General features: G+C 41.7%; 1 protein-coding gene across 1 annotated transcript in view; it reads left to right on the forward strand.

Moving 5' to 3' along the window:
• The first annotated feature begins 2,945 nt into the window (after positions 1-2,945).
• The window catches only part of ptprsa (protein tyrosine phosphatase receptor type Sa), a 127,704-nt gene continuing 117,334 nt past the window's right edge, over positions 2,946-13,315 (forward strand). Inside the window, exon 1 of the mRNA XM_054602976.1 lies at positions 2,946-3,042. Coding sequence (XP_054458951.1) covers positions 2,946-3,042 — 97 coding nt within the window. The remainder of the gene's footprint in view (positions 3,043-13,315) is intronic.

Consider the following 13,315-nt stretch of genomic DNA (forward strand, 5'->3'; position numbering starts at 1 on the left):
GAAATTAATAAATTGTTGCGGTCGTCCTCCTTACGTTGAAATCCGCAAAAACATGACCATTAGCAGTTTCCTCTTGATCACAGCCCATAATGTGGTAGCAGTTGAGGTAATGGTTTATCAATTGATGGGCCTCTCTGCTCGCATTACCAGAATGCTCAATACTGCTAATTTCAGAAGGCAAAGTGATAAATGCTTTAAGTAAGAGTTGACAGGTTTTCCCCATGGAGGTGCTAATAGCAAGGTTTGATGCTTTGATGATATCTTACCTTCCCCAATCCCTCAGCGATTTATAAAGAATACATGTCGGCATGTATGTATCTTTCAGTCCAAACAGCTTCATCTAGTCCGATTTATTTTTATTTACAGCTCAGAAAAGGCGGCGTTGAGCTGTGTAGACAGAGTCTGTGGTTGAACTGGAGACCTCACTTGTCCTTGGGTCATGTTGGGCAAGGCCGCTCAACAACAATAGCGGTTGTAATTGTGTTGTGAAGTTTGTATAGCAACCAGAGGAGGAGATAGAAAACCGTGCCCTAAAGGGAAGGCCATAAATCATAACCTAGGCACTCTGTCAGCATAGATAGAGTTATTCCCTACAGGCATGGTGAGATTCTACCTCCACCAATGTTTACAGTCAGAACAATAGGGGCATCATTCAGAGGTCTAAAGATAATTTGATACACCAGCACTCTCTGTATTCATGTTTCTGTATTCCTCTTCTACCCCCTAGGCTAAGAAAATGGGTAAAAAAAAACCCAGCAAGGACACATATGTTGGTCGTGTGCGTATAGTATTGTGCTGAAAGATGAGCTTCTGAGAGACACCCACTTTTTTTCCGGCATGGCGCCGCCACAAAAGCCCTTTTGTTGATCTATCCCTTTGTGTTTTTGTATGTGTGCGTGTGTCATGCGTTCTTACATTTCTGTGTGAATTTCGTACGTCAAAACAATGAGTGTTTTTAGTGGCCAGGGGCTTTTCCACTCTGTGTATACTATTACTGTACGTGTGCGTTTGTGTCATAGATGTTTTCTTGCCGCACGCGCTTGTGGTTTTATTTTAAGCTTGCCTGCTGCTGCCTGTGTCTGTCTGTTTCATCTCGTCGGTTGAGGAGCCTGGTCCAGTAGCTGTGAAGGGTGGGGCTTGGATATATGCCTGCTGTCTGAGGTGCTCGGTTACGCTGCAATTAGCTGTGGTTGTCTGTCTCTCTCACAAGGCACGGTCACAAATGGAGCCCTTTAGAGCGGCATGACCTTTCAACTCCTCTGACAATGTGGCAATGTGGCACCTTGAAATGGCTGACATAATCCTTCATTTTTTGAGTAATGTGATTTTTTTGACTAACACAGTATCATGGTCGACAACAGTGATAGCAGGCAAATCTACAAAAAAATAATAATAATGTTGCCTTCCCTTCCACTCAAAATAACATGATACTATTTTAATTAGAATGTTTTTGTTATACGAAGATAATTGGGTTGTTTAGGTAGTTTATGTAATTACTATTTATTTCTCCATTCCATTGGAATCATTTGCCTGTAAAGTTGTCTGTCTTAGCCTATGTACTTCTGATCCTGGTTGCATCTGAATGGTGATGTAATTGTAACTGTCCGTCAGGTATGCTATTTTTAAAGTAATCAGTTCACATTTAAACCATTGTCTCTCTTGTCAAAAACAACTTGCTGGTAAGCAGGTAAGGATATTATGAAGTATTTAGGTATAGTTTTCTTGGATAAAAAACATAAACCAGTGTTGACAGAATATTACCCTAACTTTTAGGTTACCCTGCTTTATGGCATCAACAATGAACTGCACACTGTCTGCACAGTTTGTACTAAATAGTACCCTGTTAACCACCCAGTGTGCAGGTAATTAATCTCACTTCCAGAGAGTCGCCCTCACCCTTCCTATGGGCTCAGCTGAGCAGTAGCATCCCTGTGGCTGAGGAGAGTTTAGTGTCTTGCACAAGGACACTAAAACAGATCAGATGCTGATACGGGGGCTTGAACCTGGCTCCTGACATCTGGGTCCCCTGAGAAAAGGAACGGTTATGTGTTTACAGCTTGAATGCTGACATCCACATTGCTTTTGTCAAGAAATTGACAAACTCATTACATTTTTGTCATGGATCGCTCACTTCTTTCTTTCTTTGTCTCTTTATTCACGTCTTTTTAATTAAAGAGTATGTATAACCGCTTGGTGGTGGCTCTATGCTGCGCCAGACATATCAATGAGAGAAAAAAAATTGTGTAGGTGTATGTGTGTGTGGGGGTGGGAGGCGTCCCCATTTCTTCTGTGCAGCTTGAAGGATTAATGGCAATTTGACTAAAACAAAGAGACGGCTCCTGGAATATCATCGGGTGTCTGTGTAATTACAAGGCAATGAGATAAGCAAATAACTTCAAGATCCTGCGATTAGGGAAACGAAAAAAAAGATAGAAAACAGTGACTCCCCTGCTAATTAAGGGATGCTGGTTGAGAGATGGGGAGGTCACATGGTTACTTCTATTTATGTGTCACAGGCATTGATGTTGGGAAAAGTTCATTGCCCTAGACTGTGTTTTTTTATTTTTATTGAAAGTCACATGCTCTGACGATGTTGGCTGAACTTTCAACTTTTTTTCTCTGCAAGTGGCTCGGGCTAAGAGCATCCTGTCACAGCTCGAACGTAATGCATATGTTTTGGCTCAGTTTAATTTAGGCTTTTTTCTCCCATCTAGAAGCAGTGTTTAAAAACAGCTTGAATGTCAACAAACCCCTCCTTTAAATAGAGCTAGAAAAAAATGTCTAATTTTCTTCCTGTCTGTTTTTTTGCAGAGTGCCAAGCCGTCCTGCGTGAAGACCCCCCCGACCTTCCCTGCGCAGTAGGGGCCTCGGCTCTCCGGCCGGGTCAAAGATCAGTCCCGCCCCGCCCCTCCCTGCCCCCCGCCCCCCTCCCTCCTGGAGCCAAGATGGCCAACAGCGGTGCTCCTCGCCTCTCCTTGCCATTCCTGCTGCCCGTCACCGCTCTGCTGCTATCACTGCTGCTCACCAGCTCCTACGCCTTATGTAAGTACCAAGGCTCTGACTAGCCACAACACTGCTGATAACTTCTCAGCCTTTCCCATGTAGTGCCCTTTAGAGGCGCATCGTTCATATCTGATACACGGGTTAGAAACAGGGGAATATTATTATATATATAGAGAGGTGGAAGATGGCACGTAAACAAATCGTCGGCATACATTCGAACCTTTCCCAGAGATTCTTCAGCTGCTTTTTGATACTGTCCTTTTGAGTTTGCCTTTGTTGGGCATGTAAAGACATGTAATGCATGTATCTGAAATTGTTGATGTCTCATCTTGGGAAGGCTGTGTTCATCCGCAAAAGGTATGTTGTTAATAGGATGTCTCTGGCTCAGCTAAATTAAAATAATAATTTCACTACAATATCATGAGGTTTGACTTCTAGGAGTAAGTGCCATTCTTATGTGTGCATTAGTGTTTGTATGGTTACTGTAGCCGTTGATAGACATTCCGCTGTTGAAAACCCTGAACGTTAGATTTCTCAGATATCAGATTTTTGGGTGATACAGATCAGAACCACCCGGGCATCTTAAAATCATGGATGTCTCAAAATGTGAACACTTTAAGACATGACGCGTGTCCGTATAAATTGTCCTACATAACTTCCCATGTGAGCAGCAGAGGAACGTAGTAGTCTCTTATCCCACCCTGTCAACTCCTGCTTAGGATTTGTTCTGCACCATTTCCCCGTTAAGATGGGCTTAGAGCAGCATTAAGGAAACAAAACAAGAGGGGGCTCTGCAGAGAAATAGAAGAAGAGTGATGGCGAGGTGGGGAGGCTCCCCCTTGGGTTTCATTGTTTGTAAATCCTCTGCGTGTGTGAGTGTGAGCGAGTGTGTAGGTGTGTTAATGAGAAGTATGCATGTGTGACGTGGTGAAAGTGTGTATCTCTGAAGATCATTGAGAGCACGTGTGTTGACAAGTTTATGCAAGGTGTGTATATAATGTGTGTGCAGTTTACCTCAGTGTTTGTGTTTGTGTCTAAGGAAAGACTGAGCTGTGACCTTGTCTCATTTTGATTGGATCTAATCTCCCCCCCCTCTCTGTCTTTGCATTTCTCAAAAAGTCATGGGTGGAGGGGCGGCTGGATTAAAGAGTTCTAGTTCAAGTTTCTATCATATAGCACTTAAATAACAAAACAAAATGTGCTTTTCACAAGTGGACCACTTCATATGCGCGCAATTTAGCAAAACGCAAGAAGCTTTAATCAGGTATAAACAAACAAGCAAAACTAGATTGAGTCTGCAAAGTCATAATGAAATGAGGACATTCTAAGCAATGAGACAGAATCCATAAAAAAAATGTGAGCAGGAGAATATAAATCTGTCTTAAAATGGCACTTAAAAAATGTCATCACACTCAGCAGACGTGACAGTTTGGGGCATAATGCTCCACAGCCTATGAGCTGCAACTAACATTTAGAAGAAGTTGAGTCATGCTTGCTTTTTCTGTCTTTGGTCATTGGCAAGGTAAATTCATTTTTCTTCTTCTTTTCGTCTGTCTGTCTTTTCTTTTTGTCTGAGTTCCTGACATTCGGTGAGTGTGTTCTTGGTAGTTCAAGATATCACGAGGAGGACTTGATTTTTTTTCTCATGTTGCAACCGAGTCGTCTGCTCTTGATTGCTTGGCGGTTTGAGTGTCTGGTAGCATAATTTATGTATCTTTCAACTCAACCGGCTGAAAACATCTGAAATTGCACTCAGACAGATGTCAAACAGATGTCTTTTGTTCCCTTCCTTTTAGCCTTTTCTGTCTCACCGACTACAAGGCCACACACTCATTTTCAGAGTAAATAGGAAAGCAAAAGGTGCAAAAGCTCCCTCTCTTAACATGTTGCATATGAAGGCAGTTTGTTGCATGTTCTCGTCTTTCTTTCTTTTTCTTTTTCCTTTTTTTCCTCCACTTGAACAGATTCAAAGACTCTGTTTGCTCACTCTGGTTTAAATGGCATTCAGTGCAGTCTGCTTCATCTTTGATGGAGATTAGCTCCCACCCCCCTCTCTCTCTTGCGTACACACACACACACACACAAACATCAACACACACACACACACACTTACAAATACACTAACAGCAGGGCACTCTCCCCATCTGTCAGTATCTGCCAGTCTTTGTCTGCTCTGCCTGTGAATATGATCGCTGTTTTTGTCGAGCTCTCTCACTCTCTCTCTTTCTCTCTCTCTCTCTCTCTCTCTCTCCCCTACTGTCTCATTGTCTCTTGCTCATGTTCACACTTTTGTTTTCATTTTTTTTCTTGTCCTCCCCCCTCCTGGCCACACACACACACACACACACACACACACACTCTCGCTCTCTCTCTCTCTCGCTCTTCTTTCTCTTTCTCTTTTTTGGGGCCCCACAGCGTTGCCCCACAATTATGCCTGGAAATGTATGCAAACACTCACAGACTTCCTTCTTTCGCCCTCTCTGTCTTTCACACCCACATGCACGACCACACACACACACACACACACGCACAGCCCAGTAGTGCAGTTGTCCAATTATATTCATTCCCACCAGGTGGACTGAGAGGATTGGGGGAGGAGGGGACAGAGACACTGACCCCCACTTCGTATCAACACTTTCTTCTTCTCACACACATGCACACACCCACACACAGTGGATGCCAACCGTTTGCAGAGAACGCCAGCTGAAAGCATGATGTCATCCCTTCCTCTCTCTCTCTCTCTCTCTGCCCTCCATCCCTCCTTCCATTTAAACTCATAAATCACAGTGAGAAGGAGACATTTTTAATCAATAGAGAAAGAACGATGCCACAATAAATCCTGCCACCCCAAACCTTGATAATTCTTGGCTCCCTGTTTTTGCGTGTATGTCTACATTCGTCTGCATGTTTGCTTGAAATATGTGTGTGTGTGTGTGAAGGTAGAAGATCTATATTTCTACATGTGGTACTATATGGCAGTGTTGTGTATTCATTTAATTAGAAAACCCCCAAATATTTGTGTTAACATGTAATATTCATATCTTTTTTTATTGACAGAGTTGCCAGAGGCATGCACAGTTTCCTGCTTTTTTTTCAAATTACTTTGGACATTGGACAAAACCAGAAAGAGAACACTAGGTTTCTTTTTCATCCCTTCATGCCTTCCTCCAAAGCCAGTCCCCAAAAATTATTATACTTAACGTAAACAACAAACATGACTGTTGTTAGTTCTAACAGCTGTCAAGCAAGCCGTTTGTGGAAGAGTCTGAAGAGGCACAATGGGTGAACACGCAGAGTGCGCACAGGCAGGTAGACAGGCAGGTAGACAGGCAGGTAGACAGGCAGGTAGACAGGCAGGTAGCCGTCCAATCATTACATTTGGGTCACATTAAATGATTGGACGGGCTTATAACAGTCCTGCGACAGCCAAAGAAACAATTTTTGTTTCCTTTTTTGTCAGAGCATTTGATTGATGGATTGATATCGGGATGAATTATGACAACAACAAATCAAAAATACATTGCCCACCCTAGCTTTAAATGTCTATCTTATAATATTTGTTTGTATATGGATTTTGGTTATTTGAAAATAAGACGACGTTAGTTGTCAGCATTTTTTTCTGCCTTTTCACCCCAGTGTCACTTCTTTCTTCTTTCCTTTGGCGTAAAAGAAGAAGGCCAAGGCCTCAACAGTAGCATTCTTGCCAAAGTACTCCTAATAGTAATTGGCCAGAACCCACATTGATGGGGTGAGGGTGTTCAATTATTTATATTCCTTTGAAGCTGCCAATTGAAAAAAAAATGAAGCCCGTTAGTGGAGCCGTTATTTTCTTGTTCTTGTTCCCTGCGTCTCTCTGTTTCTCTCTCCTTGTTACTCTCCATTCCTCTCTGTCTTTCCCTCTCCCTTCCTTACTCCCCATACTTCCCAGTCATATACAGTTTGAGCCAATACTGTCAAGTTAATTCCGTCAAATTCAATGTTGTGTGCCCCCTGCTGTTGCATGCTTGGCCCAAAGACTGTACTCTATACACTGTTCTTCTCACAAATGAGAAGAAAACAAGTTCATTTTTAATTGAGTTACAGGCATGAATCCCTGCCTCATATAGCCTGTTGGCACAGACTACACACTAAGAGTTTTGGTTGGTTGAATTCTCAGAGCTGTACACTTACAAATGCTAGAACAAAACAATTTGATTCACTGGTGCAAGAAACAATCTTTCGTTCTTGGTGACTGTCCTTTGGAAAGATCTTAAACTCGGATTTTACATTTACCTTTAGGTGCAAGTGAGGTCAAATTGCTTGCTTGCTGTACATGCGAAAATGTTTACTGTACAATACAACAGAACGTCGTTGACAAGAAACGTAATGTAATTTACATTTTTGAAATATACCTCCAAAAGCACAGTTTTTGTCAGCACAATGGATCAAAAAGCTGTCCTCCAAATTTGAAGCCACATCATGGGTGATACTTATATCTCTTCTTTTTTGCCATCATCTCTCTTCCTCAGTCTCTTTTCAGTAACATGCCCCAGTAGTTTGAGCAATGTTATATGAACTCAGTTTGACAGAACAATACGAGTGATTGACATGTGTGAAAGGCGCTAGTGCTCGTTTTTTTTCCCTCCAGCAGCGAGGAATTCAAAACACCACCAAGGTGTCTTTTAAATTGTAATGCCTTCAATGCTTTGATGAACAAGTTTAGATCTTCAAAGGTTTTTGAAACCCCTCTCAAAGAAAGATATTCCTCGATGCCTGACTGTTTGGCCAGTGATTTTTTTATTCCTTCTTTCTCAGACTGCACAGGTGGAGACTTTTCCTTGTATATAGCTTTACTTGGATTTTAATATGAATATAGTGTGCTTTTTTATTTGTGCTATATTTTCATCGGAGAAATAGATGATGTTGTTGATGTAGTTGATGTTTGGTTTCTCTATTTTCTTTATTCCTGTCCTTTGTTTCGATCTGACCTACAACACAATTGGCAATTGGAGGTTTCCTCTTCATTTAATGTGCCAACAAGTGTCAATTGTCTCAAGTGAGTCTCTAAATGACACAAAAGTGTTCCCATTCCACCTCCTCTGTGTGTGCTCTGTAGCCCTTTTGAAATCAGACACACACTTAAGCTTAATTTCCCTTCCCTCTCCCAGAGGAATTGAGCCTATTTATTTCCAATGGGTGGAAGGATACTTTTTTCTTAAGCTTTCAACAATGGTTTCAATGGGACCAATTTGTGCATATTACGAGTTTGCCACTCTTTTTAGAAATGCTGCTTCGCTGTGAGAGCAGTGTGGTCGGGCAAAGTTTTTCACCTCTGGGTACTAATACTCCAGAACTTATTTTATACTGGGTTCCCAAACCTGCCACAAGTCCCTCATGGGTTGCAAAGCCTGAGCCCTGCGAATTTGCTCTGAGTGCAGTCAACATAGATGGCACACTGTATGACGCAATGGGGGAGGGGTTGCACAAAAACATCACGACTTTACCCACTGCATGTACCACTTAGCACTGGAATCTCTGTTTTCTCAAGTGAATACATTTACTAATGAAGTCAGAATCATTTAATTTCTTGGCGGTGGAAATCAATTGCTTTGAGAGTTTTCTTGAAAGATGTGATAATGCTTTCAAGTTAGGCGTTTCCACTCGTAGCAAGACGATATTTGTTAGATGAATTTGTTCAAAAAAAATGTATTCTATTCAATCAGGCAAAAATACACCTTCCTCTTTATTCAATTAAAAATATATTTTTTAGACACTATTTGACGCAAGATGGAGAATTTTCCTGTACAGTCAAGGCGGCACAAACTCGCTTTGTGAATCATTCTATCCACAACTGCTTGGCACCCCAGCTGCCCCAACAGCGGATCCCAATTAGCCTTTCTTCCTTATATTTTAATTGGAAAAGCAACTGTTTTATTAACCAAGCCTACACAGCAAAAGTAAGGGTTACACAGGAATGTAACCTGACCCAAACATGCCCTGTGGAATATGGCTACAGCTAAGATTAGTTTAAACAGTCATGTTTTTGCTTCCGCAACAGTCGAGGCAGGAGGCATTATGTTTTTGGATTGTCCGGTTCGGAGAATGAATCGGATGGATGGTCCACTTGACTCAAGGATGAGCTGATTATATTTTGGTGGTCAAATGTCAAGGTCATTGTGACCTCCTGTCTGACCCACTCTTGTGAAAGCGATAACTCTTTGTGCCAAGTTTGGTACTCAAATTTGGCACAAACGTCCACTTGGACTCAATGTTGAACTGATTTGGTGGTCAAAGGTCATTTTGGACAGACGTGGATTTAAAATGCAACATGACTGATGAGGTGGGAATTCTAGTTTTATCTGGCAGAGCGTGCATGCTTATCAAGCAAACATTCAAACAGTTTCAGAAATTCACACCTCACCATCAGAAATCTTCCCATCAGAAAACTGGCGACAGACTGACCAACTTCTTTTCTTGCCTGGTTCAAGTTTTTGCAGGAGTCTGCTGGTCTATGTTGGCAGTGATTGCGCGTGAAAAGCTCCAGACAAGACAAAGCACGACGGCTTTAGAGTAAAGGCTTGGTTTCCATGGCGATGGCGCTTGCTAAGGCAGCCTGCGAGAATTGGTCCTGATTTATGGGGCTTGTAGGGTGTGTGTGATCCAAAGAGGGAAGGGGCGCAAATCTGTTTGTATGTATGTTTGTGTGTGTGCTGTTTAACGCATCGACGTGTAGGCACATTGGGTTGAATCAATCTTTCTCCCTCTCTATCTGTCTGTCATCCCTCTGTCCCTGTATCCCTCCGTCCCTGTATCCCTCCATGTGTGTGTGTGTGTGTGTGTGTGTGTGTGTGTGTGTGTGTGTGTGTGTGTGTGTGTGTGTGTGTGTGTGTGTGTGTGTGTGTGTGTGTGTGTGTGTGTGTGTGGATAAAGGCTGCTAGGGTTTTAAGCCAGGTCCAGGACTGACGGACAGGCAGCTCTAGCAGCTTGGCGGCCTGCTGAGTCTTTTGGATAGCTCTTAGGCGAATCCTGCAAGGTGGTTAAATCTCTACACCTCAGAGGTCCACATTGCTGTAGTTCAATGTCAGCAACATCTCTCTGCACTGCTAGGCCATTTGACTTGGTATTTTACTGCTGAACAATGACCTTAGAATGTTTTTGAAATTACTCAAAGTAAATCATATTAAATCAGTAGAGAATGTCAAAAATTCCAATTAGACTTAACGGATAATGAAAAAGAAAGTTTTAACCATGTTGGGATGCCATTGCTCCCCTCTCCAGTCATTGGTTGTTGTTATTTTCCCCCAAACAGGCAGTCTTGACAGTGCCTTTGTGTGTGTGTGTGTGTGTGTGTGTGTGTGTGTGTGTGTGTGTGTGTGTGTGTGTGTGTGTGTGTGTGTGTGTGTGTGTGTGTGTGTGTGTGGGGGGGGTGTCATGTGTCTGCTGTTTGGCTAATATGAAAATTAAATTTAATCTCAGCCAGGATTAATGAGTAAATCAACTTTAAATCAGTAACACACGGTAATTAATGTTGCTCTTATCCACTTTGTAAACATTCTAAGAAAGACAGAAGATTGTATCTGTGAGTACATATAGGCAGGAGATTGCCTGTTGATATAAAGTGGCAAACTGTGGGATGGAAATATGTGGAATAGGTTATATGCTTTTAAGTTGTTGCTTGTGTTCAGGGAAACTACTATTACAACAGTAAAAAAAAAAAAGATATAATTTTCATCTGCATCATCAATCTTACGACACCCTCTTCCCAGACTGCCACATGAGTGGCAGGAGAAGGTGTACAGTTTGCCTGTAGTGACGCCACTAATAGTACCGAATGTTCTTTTACAGACATTGCTGGAGAAAAAGGTGTCTATGTGCTGTGAAAGATACCCATTTGTAGCAAGATGGATAGTGCCTTTTTCACCAATTCTCTGCCTTTCCCTGCAAATCACTAAATGGCTGTACATCATTTTGTCTCCCACTTTGCTAATTCAGCGGATAATGGCTCCTATTTATGACCCAAGAAGCTTTTCTCCGTCAATTACTGTATTAGTCATAAAACCAGTTCCATCCCTCCTCTTACACCCCCTCTACCAAACGACAACAAAAAGGAAGTGTAAATGGAGCCGTCTCGTATTCACATACCCACCTCCCACTCTCCGCCACTCTATAATCACAGTGCTGGTGTATTCTGTGTTATCAGGTCCAACAGAGGTAGCGGCCAGTAGCAGGTGGTAGCTGTATTAGCTAAACAAGCGCCTGTGTGCACAGTGTGAGTTTTTATTTTTTCCCCCTCCCGCTCGCCGGCTGTGTTTGCCTGGATCTCTTCTATTCTCGGGGCCTTGTGAAGATAGCCGGGCCCCCATTGCTGGTTATTTTAGCTCGGGCCATGTTCTCCTGCCAAGCAGATAAAGATGGGTCTCGTGTGCTTATCTGGGCATTGCCGGCACAATGTCATCAATGGTAACATAACGCACACTGTGAGATGGAGACTTTCATACAAGGTACCTTACAGCAAAAGAATCGTGTACATTTTAAAAATAGGCGGCACATGTGGGAATCAAACCTCTGTGCCCTGGGTGTATGCGCATAATAAAGCAGTAGGGATTCTAAAGTATGTTATATAGTCATGGAAAATGGAAATATATTTAATGGTTTTACACATTAAATTGTATAAATTTGACTTATTGTCTACTTATACCCAGTAGACTTAAATATGCCTGATGATTAAAGCGGCTAAATGTAGCATTGTTACAACAAAGATTCAGGTAATGATATCACTGTAAATAAAGAAGGCTGCCAATTTTTGCCAGCTTCAAAATTTGATTTTATATAATACTAATACTGTACTTATTTCACATGAAGTCAACTAGATATTCCATCAAAAAAATTGCTTTTTCACATCACATGTGTATAGAGGAGAGCAGTTCTTCGATAAATGTCTCAAAAAGAAAGCAGGTTTTATGGAAAACATTTTTTTGGCACACTAGCACTATAGACCACTGGCCTGAAATAAAGGGATTAACATCATAGTTGGTCAAGTTAGTTTTAGGTGATTGTTGCAGTGATTGACATATAATATGAATATGTTATATTGATGCTGCACATAGCACCATTACAGAGACAGTCCTTAAACAGGAAAGCCAAATGTTTGATTCCTCACGACAGCCAGTGTGTGTCATCTTCTTTTGTCCACGGTGTAGAGATTGAATCTACACAATGCATGAAACATTGGGAATATGCCTGTTAATAATATGGCCATCACCCATTATTTTGCCTTTTTTAAGCAGTTCAACCCCGACGCTACTCAACCTTTTCTACCCTGCAAATTAATAACTACATACCAAGGTTCAAATTCCCCAAAATAGAAAGTCAATGGTAACTGGCAGCAGAAGCCCAGCGGCACATAGTCGAGGAAAGTTGAAAAAAAAAGAGGTTAATTACGCTCATCAGAGTTCACACAATCACACTCTGCATGCCTGTAGTAATTGCGCTATAGTAGATATTCACGGGCCGTTTACCCAAGATTGGAAGTGAAATAATGTTGATGACATTGAAAAAAATATCAAACAGACTACCTGACTAGGGTAAAAAAAAAGAATAAAAGGAACAAATTAGAAAGTGCACATAAGTGGGCAAGTGTGAGAGAGAGAGAGATACAGCAGACCTGGAACTGTACTTATGTTATCTAATTATGTGTAATTTTATGGTTTCCAGGAGAGTCTACGCCACTTTTTACAGTCTGTGTGAAAAGTGAATAAAGACTATTTCTCTCATGGTTATTAGATGTTGCTTCAGACAAGATTTCCAGTATATATTTGGTTCTTATGAATCAGACACTGAACATATTTGACAGGGATAACAGGACGTAAAGGGACAGTAAAGGTAAACAGTTTACAGCCATCATTTTCAAAATGCATTCAGGAAAAAAGAAGAAAAGTTTTTCAAAGTTTCTGATATATGATATATTCTACACTTTCTGTCCTGCCCTCCCTCTTCACATCATCTATTCTGGTCCCTGGACCTCCTGTCATCTCCTCTCCTCTTCCAGCTTTCTCTTTCCAACTGACCTCCCACCTCCTCCTGCACTCCTCCTCTTCGTCATCAACTATATTTCAGACACATTTTTTTTCTGGTAGCTCCCTAGCTTTCTTTAAACTTTCCTGAGTTAATGTTGAAAACTATATTCAGTACATTATGAGAAAATCCTGAATCAGAAAATTCAGACTGACATGCGGGCGGGTGCATTCATTGTTCTGTACATCTTTCTCATCCTGTGAAGCAAGAGGAAGAGGAGAGAGAGAAGGCGACTGGGTGGAAATGTCGAACGGTCCAA

The sequence above is a fragment of the Anoplopoma fimbria genome, chromosome 8, assembly GCF_027596085.1.
Source record: "Anoplopoma fimbria isolate UVic2021 breed Golden Eagle Sablefish chromosome 8, Afim_UVic_2022, whole genome shotgun sequence".
Lineage (NCBI taxonomy): Eukaryota > Metazoa > Chordata > Actinopteri > Perciformes > Anoplopomatidae > Anoplopoma > Anoplopoma fimbria.